Genomic DNA, 26,439 nt, shown 5'->3' with positions numbered 1-26,439 from the left:
ATGGACTATATACACTGTCATCTTGACTGTTCGCATCTGATGGCAAAAATTATCTTTAAACTTACAGTTGACTCTGCATTGTCTGGGTCTCCCCTTTCAGGAGCAGGTCATGGCTCCTGACCTATTTAATATGACACCACAATGTTACTGAGCATGGGAGGAAGAATCAAAGGAGTACTTCATCTCATGCTCTGTCCTAACAAATTAATTTTAGTGTACTGAGTGTTGACAGCAGTTGGGCTTTAGTAAGCCTACCTTATTACTGTTGAGCACATAAAGGCACAAGAGCACCTTAGGGCTTCTGCTCAACTGTCCTGTCTAGCTACTGATGTGGATGCTTACACTCAAACACTCATTTTCTTGGAAAACCTTGGTGAAAGGCCAATACCCAGATTTCTGGATACCAGAAAGCTTAGAATGAGTAGGCAATATGAGAAAATAATGTTAGAGCTAGTGGTACTAAGCTTAGGTTGTAAGATGATGTAGAGGTGCCTGCGTTGGACTGGAGTAGGCACAGTGAGAAGCCTCACAACACCAGGTTAAAGTCCAACAGGTTTATTTGGCATCACAAGCTTTCAGAGCACTGCTCCTTCATCAGATGAGTGGCGAGTTCACAAACAGTTCTTGGAGATCACTCCACTCACCTGATGAAGGAGCGGCACTCTGAAAGCTCATGATACCAAATAAGCTTGTTGGACCTTAACCTGGTGTAGTAAGACTTCTTACGAGCTTGTAAGAGTTTGAGGACTGGAGAAAGAAGAAAAGACAGGAAAAAATGAACTTCTTACCTCCCCAGATCCTGGGAAAGGATAAATCAGAGTAGAAGATGATGCAATGAGTTTTCATTCTAATGCAGGGAAAGTAGACAGAGCATATAGGACTAACATCCATGCATTTGTAATATTTAAGGGAGTGATTTGGAATCTAGAAACTGCCCTGTCACAGCCAAAAACAAACTAAAAATTAGTAGAGGTCTTGTCCAACTATACAATCACCTTTGGGATAAACTTATGTAGCAAAAACATCTGTTTTTACAGTGAATTCCTAATCTTAGCTCAATTGTCAACAATGCTAATTGGACAGTAGGTGATGTCCCTCACAGGATGGAGAGTCACAAATAGCTGAATGGATCATGAATGAGTTGCATGGGTCTATTCCCCAGTGACTTGTTACACAGCCTGGGATTGGGAGATCCAACATTTACTTACAAAATAATTTAAAGTGTTTAGAATGAAGGGGACTGTGGGGAATGTTTCACTGTCACCTGATAAGAGCACGTGATGGGTCACACAGTTGAGACAGCAGATAACACTGTTGAATTAAGGGATAACATGGTCTGAACCAGTGAAATTAAGTGTGAATTTGTAAGGGTAATACCCAGTTACTTTATTTTAGATGTCGGGTCCATAAAATGGGCAGTTGCAAATCCTCAATCGAAAGGAAAATCAGACCAGAATATGACTTGTGATTTTTACACCCTTCTAGCGTTGAAAGTTCTGCCCACGTTACATACTGTATTTGTAATTGTACATTTGAATGTTGGCTGGGTGTTGAAGATATTGAGGGAGGAGGGCAATTTTCAGAGTGGGCATAGTGCATCCACCCAGTATGAACTGCAAACATTCCCTCAATCTGTGTGTGTGTATGTGTGTGTATGCAATGTCCACTTGCATGTGCAGGTAAGGGTGTACACCTATGCCCATCTATGGTTCATATCTATCTGTGTTCACGGTCTTCAACTGTGTATCTATCAATTGTACATGTGTGTGTATGAATCTGTAGAAATGTATGCTGCATGTACCTGTATGCACATGGGTGTATCTTTGGTTGCGTATGGCAATGCTGTGTATATACGTCATACAGCTGGTCCTTTACGTATACTATCATATATTGGTTATGTTTGTATGGAAAGTGTGTTTCATTAATTTTTTTTGATCCACTGAAATTTTGTCATTCGGCCAATCACCAGTCTTGAAACAAATGGACCTATAAGAATTTAATCTTAGTAGGACAGGAAGCAGAGTAGTGTGGAAACCTTTTTCAAACCTGTTAGCAATCAAGAGTTCTCAAAACAAGCTTTTATCTGAAACTGATTCAGAGAGCAGACATTATCCATTCCAGAGCCTGTATCCTGGCTGCATTTCAAAACCCTACTCAAACATCAGCTCCACAAGATTAAATATGACTGAAATGTGCACATGGTAGTGTTTTACAGAATAATTCCTATTTGTGTTGCAACTTCTAAAGACTTTTGAAAATGGTTCACTTTTTCAGGCTTCTCTAGGTGAGAGACTTAGTCCATTTTTAGCCCACTGTATGAAGCAGAGATATGAAAGCAAAATACTAAGGATGTTGTAAATCTTTTCCTCTCTCCACTGATGCTAGCTGACCTCCTGAGTACTTCCAACATTTTCTGTTTTGATGTTAGAGTCCAACACCTCAGCCTGATGGCCTTTCACCAGTTCTGATGAAAAGTCACAGATTGGAAACTCTGCTTCTGTCCCAGTAGACGTTGCCAGACCTACCGAGTTCTTCCAGAATTTTTTTGTTTTTGTTGCAAGAAATGCTGACTCTGCTGCCTGAATATCATTTTTAGAGAGAGATGATCATTGGAGTGCTTTACCAAGTATATTAACTGAAATCGTTTGCTTATCAGCAAACCCCTTGGTAATCTCAATGCCTTGAGCTAAATTCTATGGTACTTTGTCCTTCTTTATTCTCATATATCACTGAATCATTCACAGCATTTGTAAAAAGGTTTGTCAGTTTCTTCAGGGGAGGAAGGGAAGTTGAAAGAAGGGGTTTTTTTGCCTATTGTTGGCCCTTTATCATCCATTAAGGCTTTTTTCTCCTCTCATACAGTTTAATGCTGTTCAGGTTTTAATATCTTGACTGGTCCCATTGCTGTTGTTGTACAGACAATATTGTTATGTGCACTGTCATTTCATTGATCCCATTTGTTCAATTTTCTTATGTTGCTTGGATGTTATTTTGTTACTACAAGTCTGTTCTGTTGGATATTGTCAAATTTCTCAAATAAATGAGCATGAAGATAAGATTAAAACTGAAAGAGGGGGCTAAAACTGAAAACAGAAAATTTTGGAAATGCATTCCTGGTCGGTCTGGAAGGAAAAAGATAGACTGTTTTATATGGAGACCTTCTGTCGGACACCCAACATCCACCTTGATTATGACACCTTAGAAGCTTGTTATTGATGGATTGAGGTGAAAGCATGCTGGAGAGAAAATACGACACAAGCAACTGGGAGGTCAGCATGGATTCAAAGCATTCATATAACCACAATCAATTTAACCTTACCAACTCAGTCCATCTCACCTCAAAGGTCTTGCAATGTCTACCATGGCAAACCAGAATACAATGATGATAGCTGGGTGAGCTGGAATGACTTACAACAGCCTGGAATCACTGCTCAGGAAAGGGCTTAAGTTTTCACTGATGTTTTGAAAAGCTCTTTGTGTTCTTTTATTGCAGCTACAATGTCCCAAATACAGTATATTTGGCACCGAGACCACGCCAGATTTCATATTTTCTGGCAATTTGGTACCATCTCCTTCACATAGAGGCAAACTCTGTACTGATCATTAATGTCATAAAAATAATTTGGTTGTAGATCAGGGAACGGGGAGTGCTTGCATGCTGCAAGTCCCCATCACCATCAAGGGCAGAAATAATGAAGATTTAAAATTTGATTGGGCATTTAAAAAAAATCTATTACTATTACAGTGGAGTGAATTCTTGCAAGAAAAGAACATTCGCTTGGATTGCAAAAATGGCAACTGAGAGAAATGGTTGATTTTTGATCCTTTAATCCGAAAGTAGCTAAAAAATGTTGCAATCAGAATGACTCTGCCAGCAGAATAGCTGCAGTTTTGTGTCTAGAGAACAGGGAGACCTTAAAGCACTGTAATGGACTCAGGGTCCTGTGTGCACACAACTCTGGCTGATTCTGTCCTCCAGGATCAGCCCAAGTATGGTCTCTTCATTCCCGCATTTACTCTGATCTGGGAACCGCACCTGAGAAAAAATGTCCAGTATTTGGACAATTCCAGTTTTTGGATAGCTGGATTTCAGACACTGCACCTGTACTAGGAGACCTAGGTATAAAGGCCCAGGTTGCAAAGAGGAGGAATGATGCTATGATAAATAAGGAAGGAGTGATTAGGTTAACACCAAGCTGAGGTGTATTGATTGTCAGAGACAGGGTAAACAGAGAGGAAATAAGTTCCACCATTTAGTTCCTTAAACCAATAAATGGGAATACAAAATAGTGCTATAGGTCTTGGGTCCATCAGAATTAGGATGCAGGGAGGAGCAAGTGTGTCGAGGATTCGACATTTGAAATGTAGGAGGAATGAAAGGATTAAATACAGAGGGCAGTTGATTTACAGTAGTTCGGTAAACTGAGAGAGATCACAAAGTTGTAACAGAGAGAAAGAGAGAGATGTTTGATGGACAAGGTGATATTTTATTTATTTTTTTCTGTATGACATTAAGCTTCATCAAATGATGGGGGGGATGGAAAGAAGAATAAATCAATTTCAAAGAGTGAAACTGAACAGCCCACTGAGTCATTAAACAGTGGCGCACCAGAAAATTATTTCAGTGAATAAGCTGAGGGTTATAAGCAGCCTCCACTGTAAACTGCAAGAAACCAGCAGAACTGGTCCAGCCCTTGCTGGTAGGTGCACACTTGCAAATACTCAGGTCCACTTGACTAAAAGTAAGGAAAGAATTCCCCTTCCCAATGAATCTGTATAAAACCATGACTGATAAAATTTCCTCCACCCCATCAGTTGGAGGCATTTCATATCATCTTAAATAATGAAAATCCTCATCTATCTACAACATGTTCTGAAAGGCCATGTAGAACACACTCTCAAACTTGTCTGTAAGATCAATGCCTGTCCATCCTGACTTCTGCTAGCAGTTTCAGCATCAGAAGTCCACCCCTGTCTGGATAGTCTGTCAGTATATCTGCACCCTACAGCAACATTTAGCATCATGGACCTGCAATTTTCCCTGGGAGAAAATAAACACTTATCTCTCTCCTGAAAATTGTCCTGCCATCTCTCTGCTTTACACTATATGAAAAGCCAAATTACATTTTGTTCTGTCTTTTGTATTTTCTTGGTCTGAACGGCAGATCTGGACTAGTTTGCCACCTTTAACATATACTGCACTGCTGTAAGGTGATCGATCCTTGCATTCCTCACCAGGCAAGCCCAAGCCAATCAAGGCAAACCTCAAAATGATAGGTACAAATCATAGGCTGGACATTAACTACCTTAAAAAGACCAACTAGCGATCAAATGCCCCCCAGTTACAACAGCCATCTCAGCATTATTTTGCCAATCTCGGTTGTACTTCTTGTCAAAATATTTTCAAAAGGACTTGGGGTGAAGTGGAGGCTGGATTTGTATATAAACTAAGGATAGATTGATAAGTATGTTTATAATTTACATAGATCACATTACAACAAAAAAATTATCTTTTAATCAAATATTGGGAAACGAGTGAGAGGGGGCGTAGTTGAAATGAGCAAGCAAAGTAAATGTGAAATGTCCTTCCCCTCCCACCCCACCCAACCCAATCAGAGTTTTGCGTTGCAAGTCTCATACCCTGAGCAGTTGGAGTTCATAAAGGCTTGAAGCAGGTCCAAAGGTTCCTGGGTTACCAGAGAACCAACTGCTTCATAATCCTCAGTCTTTTTCATTGTCTGTTTGGAGGTGTCCCTAGTTTTGCATCTGAACTGTGGCTTCGCCTCACAAATTCAAATTGGAGACTCTCAACCTCTTGGTGCTTTTCAAATCTTTCTTGCACTTGCAAAATGGAAGATAGAAGAGGGAGGGATGAGTGGTGTGTTCCTCCCTATTTCAAGCCTTTAACTGAGGGAATAGCTGTACGGAAAAGAGAGAAAAGGCGGTGGATAGACCTGAGCCCATCACAAACATTAATTCTTCAGCCTCCTTGGTTGCAAAGAAAAAGTCATCTTCCAATTTTCTTTTTTTTTCATTTTTTTTTCTCTTAAAACATAAGTTTGCTGAACTTAATACTGAAATCTTTCTTGCTGGCCACTGTCAATTTTATCTATATTCTCCCAAAGACACTTTGTATAATGGGGAGTCTGTACATGTCAGGAGAAGATTTAGATATCATGAAATAGGCCAGACGACACTCAGAATTCGCTCATATTTTCCTGGCTGTCAAACTTTGTAGTAGATGTTTGCAGGGCTCTGTGGAGGCATCTCTTGAACAATGTACACTGGATGGCCATAGTCACCGCTAACTTTTTCATAGTGAGGACAGTAGTTGTTATCATTAGTCCTCAGCGGGATTATGATGTCACTGGGTTCCGAGCCACTATTTCCACTACACTTTGGGCTGGCCAGTGTGTTGAGGGAAAGGACGGCTGACCTCTGCTGGGAACTCTTCCTGTGTCGCTTTCTGAACTTTATTAAGAGGACCACGAGGAAGATGATGATGAGGATAAAGATGATGCAACCTGCTCCAATTGCAGCAAAGAGTGCCATTTTGGAGCCAAAGATCCCCTCGTTCTTGTTCAGTTTGTCTTTAATCTGACTATCAGTAGCTGTTGAAAAAGAAGAGAAGAATTAGTGAACTTTCCACTTCTGAACCAAACTCCAGTTCAACTCAAAAGGCATCATAAGATTAGTTACTATCATGTCAAGAAGAAAATTGACCAAACTGCTTGTTTGCTTTGGGCCTCTTGAAGTGGTGATGATGTCATAAATGTCAAAGATACAGTGTTGTTGATTGCTGTTCACTATTGAATCTTTTTGGCAAGCAGCAGGTTATATCCTTTTCAAATGTTTTTCTTTCTGTTTTCCAAGTTTCCTGCACAAACCACACCCAACAGAGCAGCATGGGTTGGTCACCCTGTATCTGAACTTGGTGTTGTTTTTGCTAGTATCTCGTGACATTCGAGGAGCTATAACTGACATTCCTGTGATTATGTGTCCTTGCTATAAGAATGTGGCTTACACCTGGCTCAAGACTCCCATTGTGGCTCAGCAGGTAGAGAAGGCTTAGGGTGTTGCACATCTCATCACACCGTATCATATATGAACAGTATACTGGTGTTCTAACACATGATCCTAACCTGGCACCCTTGTTGAATATTTTTGATCCAGCTGAATTCACTACATCTAATTACAAGCCACATAGTATGAACATACAATAAAGGAACAGAAGTAAACGATTTGGCCCCTTGATACTGCTCCACCATTCAATAAGATCATGGTTGATTTGTTTTGTGTTGAGTTTCATATTGCCCAGCTGCTCTCAAGAACTAGATTCCCTTGCTGAAGAAGAACTATCAGCCTCTGCCTTAATAATATTCAGTGATCACTCTTCCACCGCCTTCTCAGGCAGCGAATTCCAAAGTCGCACAGCCTTTGAGAGAAAAAAACCTCCTTGTCTTTGTTCTATAATGGTGACCCCTAATTTTAAAACAGTGCCCCCTAGTTCTGGACTACCAACAAGAGGAAACATCCTTCAACATCTGCTTTGTCAAGACCATTCAGGATCTTATATATTTCAATCAAGTCACCCCTCACTCTTCTGAACTCCACTGCTAAACTGCAGTGGGAACACGCCCAGCCTTTCCAATCTATCCTATTAATAGAAGGTCATTATGAAATAGAAAACTGAGATCGTTAAGTAATGCATTCTATTCCGCCCCCACCTTCCTTTAAAAATCGCTGCACAATGCAACATCTCTGCTCATAACAATGTATTAAAAGGCACCTATTTTTAGCTGCCCCAAAAAGCATGTAAATGCACAAAGCCCTAGAGTGGTAAAATTATTCTAATCACAACTGAGCTGGTTAAAAGTTAGGAGAAATGATTAAATGTTGCTGCTTAGCTGTTGTGATGGAGGTACACAGCAGGAATTAGGCATACCGCTATGGTTATGGGGGTGGGAAGGAAACACTAGTACCAGTCCTGCAAATGCCAAGCAGCGTTAGAACATGCTGGGATTGTGGCACCAAACCACATCACACAAAAATCACCCAACGAGTGATTTACCAAGCGCTGCTATCAAAAGTCTGAGTGTCTTTATTAAACTCACAAAAGCAAAACTTAATTAGGCATAAAAAAAGCTCCAGCACCACAGAGAAAAGAAAACCCAAGAAAATCAAAATGAAATCCAAGAAAGCTTGTGAGGAATGATTCAGTATTAGTTACGTGTGAATCAGAGAGGGTGAGAGAAAGAGAGACAGCAGTATGAGACGAATAACACACAGACAATACCAACAGTTAAGCTCATAATTAGTATTATTTATCTCTGGAATGTTTTCCCTTTAGATTGTGTTATTATCGTTGACTTGTTTAATGCCAAGAAGCAGGGTGCTACTGAATCAATACCTGGAAATATCTATCAGTGAGGAAGCTTTCAATATACTGTATGAACTCAAGTTTGACTCAATTTAAATCTGACATTATCACACAACTGTCCTCCTTTTTATTTGGATCCAAGTTGAATTTAATTCAACCTGGTTTATTATGACAGCCTCCAGTAGTTATTGTGAGTGCAGACTTGATAGGTCAAAGGACCATTTCGGCACTGTATGACTCCATGATAAGCTTTAATGCTCTGTCTTGCCTGAGCTAAATGACCTGAGCCTTGATGGAGGTTGGAGATCTAGAATTGGTTTCAGTGCCTTGGTGTGAGGGGCAGGAAACATGACCCCAAATGAGCCAGGATTCTGACTCCTGATCACTACTGAGTAGCTGCTGATGAAACAGGTGATCTTTGTGTGAACTTGTTGTTACTCTCTATCTAGGTTCACACACCAAGAACAATCACACAGAGCAAAGCATCTGCAGGATGATTCACTGGGCAATGGTAGCAAAGACCTGGATGTGCACCATGAAACATTTGATTGGCACAGCTTCTTCCATTACTCAGAGACTCACCTTGCTGGTGGCAGCGCTTTCAGTCAGATTTCATTCTATTGCTTGAATGCTAAGAATTACCTGGTTGAAGCACAGGGAAGATCGCTGCCCCTAATATAAGCTCACTGGTTTTCATTTCATTGAATCCAACAGAAAGAATGTCCAGCAGGTTGTGTGAAAACTTCCCACCGGATTTTCCTTTCTGCATTGAGCCAATGCAATGCTTCATTCCCAGATGATCAACATGAAATTTCATCCTGGGGCCTACTCACTAGAACATAGGGATATAAGAAATTAGAGCAGGAGTAGGCCATTCAGCTCTTCCAGCCTACTCCATCATTTAATGAGGTCATGGCTGATCTTCTACTTCAACATCATTTTTCTGAACAGTCCCTGTTTTCCTTGATGTATTTAACGTACAGAAATCTAGTGATCTCTGTCTTGAACGTACTCAATGATTGGGATTCCACAGCCCTCGGGTAGAGAATTTCAAAGATTCACCACCCTCTGCAGGAAGAAATTCCTCCTCATCGCAGTCCTAAAGGATGTGTTCCTTATTTTGAAACTATGTCTCCTCTTCCACACAGGGAATCCTTGGGATAATAAAAGCGTCTGTTCAGATTCAGTGTGGAAGGGTACAGATCCAGTTATGAAGGCTGATGGATTCACAAACCTTTTCGAGGAAGAGAGAATTACATTTTCCTTTTAGAATTATCCTAATCATGGTGTAGGATGTTACTGCTGGGAATCGAAACACTTTCCATTTTACACCTCAAAATTAGACTCTTTCTATCATCCCAACTGGCAATCCCAGTGTAATTAAGCACAGATAAGTCACAGAGTAAAACCCTCTCAAATTTGCCCCCAAAAGTGAACTACAGCCCCTTCAGAAAAATACTCCCCTGTACCAACATATCATGTTCCTGCCCTTTCTCACACCAGACAACCTGAGCCCTCTCAGAATGAAATTGACAACTTAGCCCTGGCATGTGCTGAAACCAGACCCTTTTTTGCTTCAGCCTAGACCTATCAGGAACTGGACTGAATGCTCAGAATGATTTAACATGGGAACCTACGAAGCCAACAAAGGAGGCTTTGGAAATTTTCTTAATCCATACTAAACGATTTTGGAATTGCATACCAAAAATTTAGATGTGTACCCTGTACAATTCCAGGACCACTAAAGTTAATGGTTAGAAAATTGGGCTGTCTTCCAGGAGCATGAAGTCAGAAAATTACTCCTTTTTATTCTGTCAGTCTGGGTTGCAAGTAAACCCCAGGATTCAGGAGTGACAGTCCAATGTAATTACCAGCCTCTGGCATCATCCTAACATCATTAACTTCAGGAAGCAGAATTATGGAAAGATATCCTAGCAAGCTCTCTCTTCCTCACCTGTGTTCCCAGATTTATCTTCTGATGATGTCTCTTTCCAGAGGGAGATAACGCTCTTCACTGTGTTGTCTTGGCCTTTACCTGGTGCGCTTGTAGGGCTCTTCTCGTTCAGCGTTGGTCTTGTGTTTGGATCTGGATGGAAGGGAGATGGAAATTACTGACTGCACCAGCTGTTTGGTACGGTAGTGTCTGGATCAGTGCAGAGTTGTTGGTTAACATCAAGGTTTCAAAGGTAAAGACTAAGGCAGGAGCACATAGTATCAGTGCTGAGTTGAAAAGCAGTAAGCTTTTGATTCTGGTAATGCCAACACAGAGGTAGGGATAGGAAATTTGAAAGGAATATCGGGTCCTCCTCGATGGACAAGGTGTGTTCACATCTTTTTAATTGATCAAGAAGTTGTCTGGTTACATGAAAGAGTGGAATAAGGACAGGATACTGCCAAAAGTAAAAACGGTGATTCAAAACCAATGATTTGGAAACTTGGTAATGCACTAGCCTTTCATCATAGCCCAGGCATGTATTACTACATTGTAAATAGTGTAACCATTTTAAGGTAAAAACCTGACACATGCTTTAGTAAAAGCATTCTAATCTCCATATTCCCAATACGTTTTTCAGCCTCATGGACCACCATCAGGTTCTTTCCCTCTCTGCCTACTTTCCACACTAGGAGACCAACTGCAGTTCCTGTTGAGAGCTTGGAGCTGTCTTTAGGTCTAGACTATATTTTAATAGCACAGGCAGCTCGCTGGTCAAGGGGTGCGGATTTCCAGAGGATCCAACGCTGAGAAGAGAACAAGTTTTATCTTCGAGGATTGGGGGTTGGTAATCATAGGGGTTGTGGGGGCAGGCCTGACATCAGCTGAAAATGTTTCTGTGGCACCAAGAGGCGCATGAATTCCCTCAACATCATAGCAGCATTTGACAGTACAGCACCAAGGAGAACTAGCAAGACTGAGGTCAGTAGAAAGATCAAAAAATAGAAGCAAGGCTGACAGAATCCTATGTTCCAATCATCCAGTCCAAAGACCCCAGAACAAGAGTTTCTCTGTATGATGTCCTTGACCCAATCATCTTCAACTGTTTCATTACTGACCTTACCTTCACTATAAGGTGAGGAGTGGGCTGCTAACTCTTGATTCTACAGTGTTTATCTCCATTATCGAGGGAGATATGAATGATGAATCCCACATCAGTTGATAATATCCAGTTAAGCCTGAGCAGTGGCTGTTAACATTCATACCACTTTGTTACCTGTTAATAACCATCTTTAATAATGGTCAATCGCCTCTTCCTGATCTTCAACGGCGCCACTGACTGAATCAGTGCATCAACAGGCTGGGGGTAACAACTGACCAGAGACTTAGCCTGCCACCAACTTCGGGCATTTCAGGATGAGCTCACCCCCCCGACCCCTCAGAAGTTCTCCTCAAAATAGCTCTAGTTGAGAGTTCAATTGAATATTCACCATTCAGCTGAATGGGTGCAGCTTTGACAACACTCAAGAAACTCAATACAATCCAGTAAAAAGTAGTTTGCTTGCTTGGTGTCTCTCTGACTGGACTCAATAATGCACCTTTCTCCCCCACAACCTCCAACCAACCTCCCCTTCTCCCCCTGCCACCTCCATCGCTGATTTGAGGCGACGCAATGTATTATCTGTAGGATAAACTGTACACCAGGCTAACTTGGACTGCATTTCCACTGAGCAGGATAAACAGCAATATCACACAATGTCCAGATCAGGATGTATGCAGCTATTTGTTTATCATTGCTGGATCAAAATTTCAGGAATCCTCTACTCAATGTTATCATGAGGAAAGTATCAGGACAAAGGCTGTAACACTTTAAGCCGGCCAAACACCAAATTCTGACAGTAATTATAGATAAGCAGTAGATGCAGCCTTGTCACGAGAGCAACCATTTAAAAATTATGTCTACTGAGGCAGTTAGTTCTGTGCTTTGGTAGCATAGAGCAATAGCCCTGGGCTTTGGCAGTACTAGGAATGTCCTGATGTCAGGCAGCACAATAGCAGGGGTGTTGTGATTTGTCTTTTCGATCTTGCATCACGATGAGAAAAACCTGGGAATTAGAAGAATGCTCAGAGTTGAATTTGTGGTTTGCTTCACAGGGAGCAAGGGTAGGTGAGGGCATTGGCTGGGGGCACTGTAACTATGGTGGCATTATTCTGTAGCTCTCTCAGAAATATTTGCAAATGCTAAGTGTTCTGTTTGGTGATTGGTTCCTAGAAGTGTATCCCTGTCTACGTGCATGCTCTCTCTCTGAAATTACAAAGTATCAGCAACACATAGGCTGATAATCAGGTAACAGCTAGAAACTTTTTTTTAACCTGTTTTCAAAATTCACATTCCCTCGTTTCCCCACATTCCGCCCACTGCCCCCCCCGGGCCCCACATCTGTGCTTTTCCCTGCAAACCAATCCCCTACACAAATTAAGGAAGAGGAGTGATACACAAATTTAGTTAGGGTAACAATTAGCCACCATACCCTTGGGTTAATGAAAGGAAAATCAGCAAGGTTCCTGCTCCTGTGATTTATCTCCAAAAATCCCTACTGGAAAGTGCATTGAGTGAGGTGTTAGACAATAGTTAATACCCATGGAACTATGTCCCAGCAAGGGGTGTACCTTCAGGGAAATGAAGCCAAAATATTTTTAAAATTCATTCTCGGTAGGCACTAAGGAGCCACTAAATTCTGGCTTCAGATAGCTTTCTCGTTTGATTTGTACCTGAATGTCATCAGCATTTCACCTTCAGCATTAATGTGAATACCAGCATAGCAGGCCACAGACTAAAATCATACAAACTCCTTTCCGAATCTGGCACATTACTGGAGCGATTGAGCTGGGAGCAATGTAAAACCAACTATTTTGATTCAGAGCAAATAGTTGAGATAGCATTTTAAAAGGCAGGCAGACACGGTGATATCCAGATAGAAAGATAATGCATAGTCATTGAAAGACATAGGCGCAAATGGAAAAATGGAAACAGAATCATACACAGATGAGTCAGACAGGTGGGCAAGCAGATAGGCAAAGGCTGGGACGTTCCGGCTCCATTGTGGTGGGGCCCGCTACGGGAGATTCAGCAACCCAGCCAAACATTCTTTGGCCTTTAGCGCGACTGGATGATCCTGGTGGTGGGCAGGGTCAGAAATTCCCATCCATAGACATCTGCTCAGCCACATACATGCACAAGAAAAATCCCAATAAATGGACTGACAGGCAAAAAAGTCAGTTGCACCTAGATAGCTAGACAGGAGAAATCAGACACATGTGGATTTAAAGGCATAAATAGCATCCAAGAAATTAGATGTGCGCATGTGAATGTGTCAACAGAGATTATAGTACCACTAAAGCATTGACTCAACAATGCTACTGCACAGGATAATATTGTGTTTTTGCCAATTCTAGGATTCTGCACAGAATAAAGATTCTCAGCTTTAGGACCGAACCTGAATAGACCGTGTGTTGAGTTTGCATGGTGGCAATGGCGCGGAGGGTAAGAGAAAGGCCCAAACATTTCTCTTTGTTGAGCATTCATGCCCTGGCATATTAACTCTTCAGTTTACAGAGGCTTTTCCCAGCGCACCAAAGCCAAAATCAGTAATGAAGTTTGGAACCTCAGCAGATCATATTGCAGACAGCTGCGATTTTAGTGATATATTTCAGGAACATGTAATGGATTAGGGCAGATATCCACTTTACCTTGTCCAACTTTCATAACTATCTTCATGGATCGTGTTTTGCATACACCACCATTTCTGTTCTCCAAACCTTCATACGACCCATTGGAAGTAGCTGTATGAGAGGAAAAACTCAATATTATTGTCCCATTCAGTGATTAGGTACAGAGCAAGGCTTACAAATGCAGGAGATTATAGGAAATCACACTGAAAGTACTTTTCATACAGTGAATTATGCTCAAATATAATGTACGTAAGTAACTGTCCTTTGGCAGCAACTTTCCACAAGCTGCAATGAAACAAATGATCCATTTTTTGATTGAACTCATTGAGGGAACAGATTGGACAGAACTTCTTTAAGGGAAAAATAGCTAAATGGGGAAAGGCTCCTCAGGACCAATATTCAGCCATCTTATCCTTCTGTCCATTTATGACATTTAAACACCAAAATAAAGATGGGACATACATATGATTCCCTTACTGAGCACAATCTATTGAATACATTTGCTTTATAATCACCAATAATCAACCACAACCAAGGTTACCGATTGACATTTTTTGGTCAGTTTCGTGAACCGAATGTTTTTCTAATACCCAAGCTTGGCATCATCTAACCACTGCTTCTTGATTTCCCATGATGTCCATGTTACTGCTCTCTGCACTGTGGACTTTGGCTAGTTTTTTCAGTACGAGGTCTTATTTTTCCTCAAAACAGGAACATTCTTATTATTTCTCACATCAATAAGTTATTGTTCCCAGCTGTGGATGAGTGCATTGTGTGCAGACTGGAGTACGGGTAAGAAGGGGGTCAGGTCTCCTCACACTACAGGGAATGCTTTTGCTAGTTGCAGCAACTCCAAGCAGGAGATCTACTACTTTCATGGTAGATCACGCTTGTCTGTCTCGCACCATCAGGAGATGATAAGAGGGAAAGTGGGCACGTAAACCAAAGACCAGAAGGATGTCGAGAGACAGTTAAGAGAAGCGAAAGAAGAGAGTGCAAAAGTGAGAGCCAGCATGTGCATAAACTGTGAAGGAAGTGCTGCCAAAGTTGCTAACCTGCATCACTACCACCAGCTATTATTAAATTCTGTTCTGAGTACATAAACGTGTTTGGAATTTTGACTGGAAGAAGTTTTGTGACTGCTGTGGTTTTATATAAGTTGCTTATTGGTGTATAAGCACAGCATTTCTTTTTGAAACTGGCACGTTGGAGCCTGCCAACTGACCTTATAACTTACAAAGAAACAAGAAGAAAATCGCCTTCCCCTCACATCAAACCATTGGAACTCAAAGTTAGAGGTGGAAAAACATATTTTATCTTGGAGAACCGCATCTTTAGTTTTTCCTGGCTGTTCCTGGTCTGTTTCAGTTGCTATATCTATTTAGACTGACATTTTTGCACATTTAATGTCAAATACAAAATCCCCCCTGTGCCCCATTTAGCAGGATAAACTTTTATTCAAATTTTAATACTATATTTTGTTAAGCATAACTTTGCTAAGAATAATTAACCAGGCAAAAGCCAATTTCAATGGAGTAAGAATAGACCTGGGCAAAATAAACTAGAGGCAAAGGTTGCCAAGAGGAATGGTAGCTGAATAATGGGCTGCCTTCAGAGGAGAGGCAGTTGGGGCACAGTCAAGATATATTCCCTCAAAAGGCAAAGGAACATTAAACAAAGCTAGAGCTTCCTGGATGACAAAAGAGATAAAAATTAAAGATGTAGGAATGTGCTTCTGAGAAACAAGCTGAATCTAGAAGGTTGAGAGGGGAGATGAACGTGTGGATAAGAGAAGCAAAGAGGGAGTATGTAAAGAGACTGGCAGCAAATATAAAAGGGAATCTCATAGTATTTTAAAGACATATATATAGTAAAAGGGTGGTAAAAGGTGTACGGCTGATCAGGGACTAAAAATGGGATTTACACATAGGAAGAGGGCAGGTTGTGGTATTAAATGAACTTAGAGTCATAGATGTTTACAGCATGGAAATAGGCCTATCGGCCCAACTTGATCATGCTGCCCTTTTTAATAACCACTAAGTTAGTTGCAATTTCTTGTGTTTGGCCTACATCCCTCTATACCCATCATACCCGTGTAACTGTCTTTACGTTTGTCTTTACCAAGGAAGAAGATGTTATCCAGGTCATAGTGATAGAAGGGTCAGTTCAGAAACTTAGGGGTTTACAATTAGTGAAGTGATGATATTGCATAGGCTGTCAGTACCTTAAAGTGGATAAGGGTTAGGCACAGTGCATAAAGGACACTTGGGGAAGTGATAGTGGAAATTGGAGTCTTCCATGCACTTGGCAATGATACAGTAAGAAGTCTGACAACACCAGGTTTAAGTCCAACCGATTTATTTGATAGTACACTCACAAGCTTTCGAGATTTGCCCCTTCGTCAGGTGAATGGAGAGCTCTGACCTCAGACAGAGCATATAACAGCACAGACAGTTTACAGATTACTGATTAAAATGCAAGTCTTTACAACTAACCTGCTATTCAAGTCTTAAAGAGGCCAACAATGTGAGTGGAAGAAGCATTATTATGCACATTATGCCTCTTTAAGACTTGAATAGCAGGTTAGTTGTAAAGAGTCGCATTCTAATCAGTAATCTGTAAACTGTCTGTGCTGTTATATGCTCTGTCTGAGGCCAGAACTCTCCATTCACCTGACGAAGGGGCAAACCTCGAAAACTTGTGAGTTTACTATCAAATAAATCGGTTGGACTTAAACCTGGTGTTGTCAAACTTCTTACTGTGTCTACCCCAGTCCAACGCTGGCATCTCCACATCTTGGCAATGATGCCAGTGGATTGGGGAATTGCCCACCTTCACCCTTGTTTGTAAAAGTAGTGTAAAGGTAAACCCAGCAATTACAGGCCAGTCAGTTTAGCTTTGGTGGTGGGGAAGCTTTTAGAAACAATAATTTGAGACAAATTAAACAAATGTGGATTAATTAAAGAAAGCTAGAATGGAATTCTCAAGGAAAGAACATGAAGAGGTAATAGAGAAGAATTATGAGAGTAATGCTGTGAATGCAGTGTAGCTGGACTTCCAAAAGGCATTCAACACAATGCCACACAATAGACTTGTGAGCAAAGTTATTGCTCATGGAATAAAAGGGACAACAGCAATGTGGATACAGAATTGGCTGAGTAACAGGAAACAGATAGTGGTTAATCTGGAAGTTTTTCAGTCTGGAGGAAGGTTAGTAGTGGAGTTCTTCATCGGTCAGTGTTGGAACCTTTACCTTTTCCGATATTTATTAATAGCTTAGACTTTAATGCTCAGGGCACAATTTTAATATTTGTGAATGATATCAAACTTGTGAACTGTGAGCAAGTTAGTGTAGAACTTCAAAAATACATTGACAAGTTGGTGGAACAGGTGGGCAGGTGGAAGATGAAGTCCAATGTGGAGAAATGTGAAATCATTCAATTTGGCAGGAAAAATACAGAGAGACAATATTCTTTAAAAAGTACAACTCTAATGGTGCTGCAACAGCAGAGGGACCTGTGTGTATAGGTGCATAAGTCATTGAAGGTGGTAGGACAGTTTAACAAAGTGATTAATTAATAAGGTGTATAGTATCTTGAACTTTATTAATAGGGGCAGGAAGTTAAGTTGAGCTTGTATAAGACACTAGTTCAGCCTCAGCTGGAGTTTTGTGTACACTTCTGGGCCTCACACTTTAGTAGGCAGTGGTGTAGTGGTCTTGGCATTAGACCAGTAATCCAGAGACTAGGGGTAATGATCTGGGGCCTTAACGATCTGGGGCCTGAGTTCAAATTCCACCATGGAATGGCAGATAGTGAAATTTGAATCCAATAAAATCTGGAATGAAAAGTCTAATGATGACCACGAAACAATTGTCAATTGTTGTTAAAAACCCATCTGGTCACTAATGTCTTTTAGGGGTGGAAATCTGCTATCCTTACCTGAACTTGCCTACATATGTATCCAAATCCTCAGCAACAGATCGTTAATGCCAACTGAAATGGCTTAGCAAGCCCTCAAACGCAGTTAGGGGTTGGCAATAAATGCTGGCCTAGCCAGTGATGCCCATATCCCATGAATGAATTGAAAAATCGAAGAGTGGGAAGGCATTGGAGAGGGTGCAGGAAAGATTCATAAGAATAGTTCCAGGGATGAGGAACTTCAGTTATGAAGACAGATTGAGAAGTTAGAAGTGAAGAGAAGGCTAAGAGAGATTCAATAGAGGTATTCAAAATCATGAGGGGTCTGGATAGAGTAGATGAGGAAAACTGTTCCCACTTGTGACAGGATCAAGGATGAGAAGGCACAGATTTAAAGTAATTGGTAAAATAAGCAAAAGTAACTTGAGGAAAAACGTTTTCACACAGTGAGTGGTTAAGATTTAGAATGCACTGAGGTCTGATGGAGGCAGGTTCAACTCAAGCATTCAAAAGGGAATTAGACCTGTGCAGAGTTATAGGAAGAAGGGAGACAAGAGGTGCTAGATGAACTGCTTATTCAAAAAGCCGATACAGACAGATGGGCCAAATGGCCTCTTTCTGTGCTGTAACAATTCTAAGATTCATCAAGCAGGGCTAACAGTTGGTGAAGATATCGTACACTGAGTATTGGTCACCTGTTAGTCAGATACTGCATATAATTTTGATGAAAGTAACTGTGCATGTATGTTGGCAGGGTAGGGAGAGATGGTTGAGTGGGAGGAGGGAAGTAAACTTACTCCACTGGGAGGTTGCTTTGAATCAGTTGTTTGAATCTAATGTTTTATTATTGCTGTGGAATGGAATTTGTGCCTCTTCAGACAAACGAAATAGATGATTTTAAAATTGTTCAATCTGTGTGTAAAGTTAAGACTGATAAAGATATTTCATCTGAACTTGCTATAGAGGTGGTGACTGCTACAATAGTAAGGGGAGCAGAGAGGGTTTGGAACCCAATCCTAGTCCTTAATCAGAATGTCAGCCTCTGGCAGCAGAAACTGATAGCTCTAGAAAGGGAAAATTAAATCAATGACACAAATCAAGGGTAAGACTGTGACTGGTAACAGATGGGCAGTTGAGCCTAATTTTATATGGAGTAACCAGACATAGTTGGTCTGATATAAGGCAGTTGCCAGAAATTGTAATTGTCACTGGTAGCCATTGTTCAAATACCACAAAGAATCAGAAGCATGCTATAGCTAACAACTATGTGAGATGGTTTACAAATGGCTAGCTGAATGAGGTGTTCCTTTAAGTAAAAGTGGGGAAGAGTGACACCTGGATAATTTCTCAAATAACCTATATTATTTGGGAAAGGAACCCTATTGGTGGTTTGCAGACAGCCAAAGGGAGTTTAAACTGCGGGAGAAATTTTCCAAGTACTAAGACAAATACTCTTGTATACTAGTAAAGAAAATAGTATTCCTCAGGAAACCTGAGCTAGAAAACAACAGCTTAAGAACTTATTAATCACAGTTGTGTACTTCATGGTAACATAGTTCAAAAGCTCATTGCCATCCCCTGCTGACATATCAAATCTCAGTAATTCAGGAAAGGTTTACCATGAAATTCCACAGTTCAGTGGGCTCTGTGAATTTTTAGACAATTGTACTAGAGCTTGTATTATAGCCCTGCAAAGCGTATTGTAGATTCGAGATACCTGGCTGGGAAACATTCTGAGAAATGTTAATATCTCCAGCAAGGAGTAGGCAGCTGAAATGTTTTGGCCGTGATGTACCCAGTTGCAAAATCCATTCCTACCCACATTACAAAGCAACTCCTCAGAGTAGGGTGAAGTAAAGCCAGAGCAGCCACCAATTAGAAAGACCAATGGCTAGCTTCATGAGTTCCCCAGAATGAGAGGGTCAACACAAGGAGATATTCATCGATTAGAGGGGGGAGAAACAAAATTCAAATTGGTTTGTCACCTTTAAAGGAAAAGGTAACTTGACTTGCTCCTATGTTAAGAATAAACAATTCAAAATTCACATGAAAAGTTGACACAATTTGCCCCCATTTGAGGTTTTGGCATTAAATTATTTCATTTGTTTGACAGAATCCTTATGTTGATATAAGATGGGATTTCAGAAATTGAGGTGCAGGAGAATACAACAATCCTGAGGAACTGGGGTATGGAAAAATGAAAGTGTGGCTCCTAAGGCACAGGAAGAAGTTGGGTATATGAAAGAAAAGTTATAAGCTTTATTGAGTGGGGAGAGAGACAAGAGACAAAGTGCCATTGTATTACTATTACTCTTTATTATTAAATACATTCTGTTCTTTATACAATGTTTACAGGTTTGTCTGGAGGGTGGAAACCTTATTATCCTTCACTTTTACAAGTCGTCATAAACTTTTAACTTTGTTAAGCTACAGGAAGCAATCAGCTTTGAATCATGTCCGAAGAACAGTCAGCTGAATTTTATGCGACCTCGGAGGGCGTGTTTCCCACAGGGGGATCATTAAATGGAGTGGGCATGAATTCTATCATGTTCTTGCCCAACCTGAACTCACCCCCAAAATATAGGAGGAAGGGGGACAATTAAGGGTCAGTTAGGCTTGGTATCAAGCCAACTGACCCTGATTATGTGCTTCATATGCCATAAAACACTTGGTGTGGGCAGGAAATATAATTCCTCACGTCAAGTGATTAAAGGGTGGGAAAGAAGTCAGGAGGTCGCTCTTCAGGGACTGCCCTTTGCTGATCGCAGGGCAGCCACCCTTAGATTGAACCCTTCCCCCTTCTTTCCCACCTGCTTCTTTCCTTAAACCCAAACCCTCTGCCATGATTGCCCAACTCCCTTATCTATCCAAGTCCTCCTGGCCCAAGACCCCAGACTTTCCTGCTTGAGTGATCCAAGGTCTTGGCGATCCTTTCTTCTTCAGTAACCTTGGCAGTGGCCACTGACACCAATCTGATTGGCTGGCAGTTCTCCGGGGTGGGATCTCTGCCCCAATGAAGGGCAGAAGTCCCACTAGGCCTCCATTAGTCCAGCAGTCTTTATGGCTGCACGGGCAGGTTGACATGGAACGTGTTGGCTCTATGCCAATGTGATCTCCTGGGGTTGCCTATTTTCCATCTCCTACTCCTTCCCCACTTATTATTCAGCCTAGTGATTTAACCATGTTAAATAATTTGTTGGCTTCTTATGCCTTTAACTGAAAGGCTCCTTTATACATCACGTGCACCTCAATCTACCAGCTTTGTGTCCAAAGTAGCCACACTGAAAAACAATCAAATGATTAGAGCACACAGCCCTCAAAAGTGAAACTCCCTTAGCAAAAGAAACAAAAGCTCAGGACACTATCAGAATTAAAACTCTATATTCAAAAAGCACCCTCTGAAAGAAAATTTAAACAACTATGAGATGAGAGCTAATATCTGTTGACTACCAAAGCAGAATTTGTTTACATTCCTCCTATTGAAGAGCAATAACATTTTTCGCTGGCTGCCTATTCAGAATGAGTTATGCATTCAACATTCATTAATATCATTGCTGGAAGCATTCCAAGTTGACCAAGGCTATCTATTTGCTCCCTTGCTTTCTGGACCGGACTCAAGTTTAATGCTGTTGAATTATGGATCAGTTTGATGTGCCCTGGTCTGATGAAGACGACATTTGGTTATTTCATACACAGACTGCCAAAATTGTTTTCACTTCGACGATCAAACTGGCAAAAGATCACAAATAATGTGTGACTTTGCAGCATTGTCGTCAGCACACTGAAAATCCTACATCCAAGTCATCTACTTTGATATTAACTTAACTTTCAGAAACACCATAGTGCGTCCTGCTATTCCCAGAACCTCCAATAGATGATATGGGGCCTTGACCACCCTTGGTATTTTCCTTTCTCCCATAATTGACAGGGTTTTAAATTCCAAGTGTTTCCTCCCCCAGTAGCTTTGTGAGTGTTTTAAGTGAATAGCTAAAAGGGTAACAACCTGAAAGTTACCAGATTCAGTCACCAATCTGTGCTGGTAATAATCCAGATACAACATAATGAAGCTGGGCCAGGCACAAGGTGGCACACCTAGCCTGCATATAATGCACCCAACCCAAGCTTGAGTACATACTCAGTAGGGTATGATATTACATCTTACACTCATGTGATCAGTTCAGTAAGGATCTCTTTGCACATGCATTGGAAACTAGTACCACCCTATCAGAAACAGGATATTGACAAGTATTTTTGATCTTTGACTTATTAGTTCAGTAATTCCAAAAGAGTAAAAATCAGATTCTAAGGAACCATGAAGCTCAACTAATAATTAAAACCTGGTGGCACATTAAGCTTCCATTTAGCCAGGAGTTCAACAGCACTTCAACAAAATAATCATTTGAATCAAATATCTGAGAGACACATCTGAAAATATTTGTGCCAGCAGAAATGTATGTTCTGAGCATCTTGTCAAAAAGCACTTTGGATAATGTGTCACGATGAGTTTTTTTTTGTTTCAGGAGATGTGTCTACTAAGAGAAAGCTTTCTTTGTTTAACATTTTCTTAATTTATTCATTGGGTGTGGGTATCAGTGACAATGTCAGCATTTATTTAGTATCACTTTGGTGAACATATTCCTTTAGACTGATAGATAAGGAGTTCCAGGATTTTATCCCAGCAATAATGAAGGAACGGTGACATGTTTCCAAGTAAGAATGATAAGTGGACTTGGAAGGACATTTGCAGGTGGTTTTCCCATGGTTTTGTTGCCTTTGTCCTCCTGGGTGGTGGAGGTTATGGATTCACAAAGTGCTGGAGTTGCTGCAGTGCATCTTGTCAGTGGTACTCACTGCTGGCACTGTGAAGGGAGGGAGTGAACTTTTGAATGAAGTGCTAATCAAGAAGGCTGTTTTGTCCAGTATCAAGTTTCTCGAGAACTGTTGAAGCTGCACTTATCCAGGCATGTGAGAGGTATTTCATCACATTCCTGGCTTGTACCTTGAAGGGGGTGGACAAATCTGGGAAGTCATGTGATGGATCACTCATCACAGAATTCCCAGCACCTGATCTGCTCCTGTAGCCACAATATTTAAATGGATGATCCAGTTCAGTTTCTAACCACTGTTAACTCCCAAAATATTCATGATGGGGGATTTAAGAATGTTGATGCCACTGAATGTCATGGAGGGATTAATTTTTATTTTGTTGCAAATTACCATTGCCTGACACTTATGTGGTACAAATGCTACTGCCCACTTATCAACACAAGCCTGAATCTTGCTCTGCATGCACAGGCTAGTTCATTACCTGAGGAATTGTGGATGGAAATGAAAACTGTGCAAGCATCAGTGAGCATCCCTATTTCTAACCTTGTGATGGAGAGAAAGGTCACAGATAAAGCACATAAATATGATTGGGTGAGGGCACTGCCCTGGAGCAACTTCTGCCACAATTTTATATTCTTCAGAGCTGGCCTTAGGGAAATAGCAACTTCAGACTGCATCCAGTACAGAGTTCTCAACTTTATGTATCAATGATTAACAGGGCTGGCAGTACAGTATCAGCACAGCTAGTAACAGTTGAGCACACATCAGGATAAAACCCCATTCATAATATTCTTTAGAAATGGAACAGCGTCAATCAGCAAACCACTATTATTTGAAATGCAAAAAATGTTTTGGGCTGATGGACAAGTTCTTAATAGCTGCAACAAGGTGCAGAATTCTCCCACTTGTGGAAGGAGAGCTCACCAGGGAAAAGACATTCACACTGCCAATGTTATTCTCGTTGGTCCAATATGGCTGCTGGGCCTGCCATAAAGGTATTGATAAGTTTTAAAACAAACATTCAGGAAACTTTGATGGAAAATGCTGATTGCCGCTATGGAAACCAGGCTTGGTTGAGATTCAGAACAAAGCACGCATTATGTCTGAAGGAAAAGTAATTAGGAAAATTTAGTTGGTGTAACCTATCAAGTAGGAGAGGCAACAAGTCTCCACTTTATGCATTTCTTAATCAAAATAATTGGCTAATGGCTTAGGGTAAATGCACATTGGCTTGACATCATACAACAAATCTTCAACTAACTCAGCTCCAACTCATATATTGAATTATTCATGCTACAAGTATTATGAATAGGACAATTTGTGGCAGCGTCATGCGAGCTGTCGTCACTCATCAGGACGTCCATAATGACCTAAAGCATCATCATTCATTAAACATCCCACACAGCTTCTTCACAGAGACATTTATCACAGCTTAGCAGTGGCCAGGTGATTTCCAGGAAATATAAGAAGCTTCTCAGAGAGAATCAGTTGTTGGACTTGGTAAGTCCACAACACTGCAAACTATTTGGGCGACATGGTGATACTGTGCCAGGGACCTCAATCCAATTACCACCTCAGGTGGCTGTCTGCGTGGAGTTTGAATGTTCTTCCTGTGTCTGCGCAGATTGCTTCTGTGTTCTCTGGTTTCCTCCCACAGTCCAAAGTTGTATGGGTTAGGTTGATTGGCCAAGTTCAATTGCTCCTTGATATCAAGGGAATCAGCAAGGTTAATGTGTGGGGTTACGGGGACAGGGCCTGGGTGGGATTGGCTCAATGGGCCGAATGACTCTTTCTGCACTGTAGGGATTCTATTTCTCATTATTATTATGCAAACTGGCTGGAGAGATTCCCTGACCAAGCTTGTTAAAGAATAGATTTTATCTCCTTTTGGGCCTGTGTCTCTCTATTCTCATTTGCCTCTCCCAAGAGATCACATGGCTGCTGAAAAAGTGTCTAGCTATCATTCGCCAGTCATGAGTGTAGGGCAGCTTTGATGGGCCAGCTGGTCTTCTCATACCCATCACTTTCATATGTTTGCATGTACGACCTTGCTCTTGGTCATTAGCTAGTGACTGCAGCTGGAAAATAAATGTGTGAACACTTACAAAACTCAACTGTACCAAGGTTCTCCTAGCCAGCCTCCACCTTGTTCCCTCTATAAACTCTCAGTTCATCAGACACACTGCTGCCCATATCCCAACTTGCAACACATTCCCAACCTGTTCAGATCCTTGTGCACATGGAGTTCTACCTTAGCTCCCAATCCATTGAAGCTTCCACTTAAAAATTTGCATCCTTGTTATCCTTGATTTCAAATATCTGCATGATTTCGCCCTCCCTATCTGTGGATTTCTGTACCAACCCGACAATTGCCTGAGATCTCTGTGGTCCTTCAATATTGATCTCTTGTACACCACTGATTTTCATTCCTGCAGCAATGTCTTCAGTTGGCTTAAGCCTGAAAGTCTGAAATAAACTCCTCAAACACCTCCACACCTCTCTCTCTGCTTATGCCTCTGATAATCTACTTTGATGACAAAGTATTTGGTCACAATATCACTTTATGTGTTTCAGTATCAAAAGCTATTTGATACATTCTTTGAAGCGCCTTGGAATGTTTTACTATGTTAAAAGTGCTTTATAAATACAAGTTGTTGTTGTGGCAGTTCATGAGTAATCCAGGATACTTCACTGACCAAACAATCAGCCAATAATCACAGTCTAGGCTTACTCACAGGAAATGGCCACTTGAACTGTTGGTACCCATAAAATTTTACTAGAAGAGTTAGTAACTTCAGAAGGGAGTAGCAAAGTGGGGTAGCGTGAAGGAAACAATTAAAATGATCTTCAAAACCCTAGCACGAACTCCAAAATCTCACATAATAGAAATCGGAATTTGATATATTCGTCACCACAAATGAATGCTCTGATTATTGGGAACTGGAGCAATGCTACACAGTAAACAAGCCAACTTCTGTTTTTCACAGAAAATGGATCAAACCATGGAGTAGGATCCCCAGAGCACATCAAAATTCAATGCAGTAAAAACAAATTGATCTCTTTAGCCAATGTAAACCAGTGACCCTAACCCATTTCATGATAGGAGACAACAACTTCTGTTTAAGCAGAATGATTTCAGATTTTGATTTGCTGACTGAAATTTTACCACATGGCATTGTTGAGCAACTAAACAAATCAGCTTAACATACCAACTCACTGAGTGTAGACAGCAGTGGGCCTAATTTATCAGCTGAGAGCTTGTTGATACTCGTGCTGCAAGGGCTCCTTTGTGTGTCTTTCCTTCCCCTCCTTTTCAGCAGTCGGTAGAACTGCCTCTGTGTCTCCAGCGTGCTTTCTGAGCAAGTGCCAAGTAATATTCAACGTGAACTGGGCGAGGTTAAATATTTAAGGGGAAAAATAGTCAACTGAGCCATCACTTAATCCAACGCATTAAATATAAGATTGCAGTACAGGTAGTGAGACCTCTCATGCTTCATTTACATTCAGAGCTGGAAACAAATCCTAGGTGCAAGGGTTTCACCTGCAAGCCATTTCCTGAGATGTTGATTCACACTTGAAACATTATGAGGACAAAACGCTATAAGCCGTATCTTTCACACTGTTCACAGAGGATTACCAAGTTGCAT

At 41.0% G+C, this 26,439-nt stretch overlaps 1 protein-coding gene across 2 annotated transcripts in view; it reads right to left on the bottom strand.

Annotated features, from left to right (window-relative positions):
- Positions 1 to 647: 647 nt before the first annotated feature.
- efnb1 (ephrin-B1) overlaps positions 648 to 26,439 on the bottom strand; it is a 186,824-nt gene continuing 161,032 nt past the window's right edge. The window contains exons 3-5 of one of the 2 annotated variants that reach the window (XM_080187505.1): positions 14,064 to 14,156; positions 10,335 to 10,466; positions 648 to 6,611 (exon numbers count right to left, since the gene is read on the bottom strand). In XM_080187505.1, coding sequence (XP_080043631.1) covers positions 6,226 to 6,611; positions 10,335 to 10,466; positions 14,064 to 14,156 — 611 coding nt within the window. In that variant the 3' untranslated portion in view covers positions 648 to 6,225. The remainder of the gene's footprint in view (positions 6,612 to 10,334; positions 10,467 to 14,063; positions 14,157 to 26,439) is intronic. The other variant, XM_080187506.1, reaches the window with a different exon arrangement.

This window comes from Carcharhinus amblyrhynchos, chromosome 4 (assembly GCF_965287045.1).
Source record: "Carcharhinus amblyrhynchos chromosome 4, sCarAmb.v2.hapA, whole genome shotgun sequence".
Classification (NCBI taxonomy): Eukaryota; Metazoa; Chordata; class Chondrichthyes; order Carcharhiniformes; family Carcharhinidae; genus Carcharhinus; species Carcharhinus amblyrhynchos.
The sequence above is the reverse complement of the archived record's forward strand: the minus strand, read 5'-3'. Positions and strand labels throughout refer to the sequence as shown.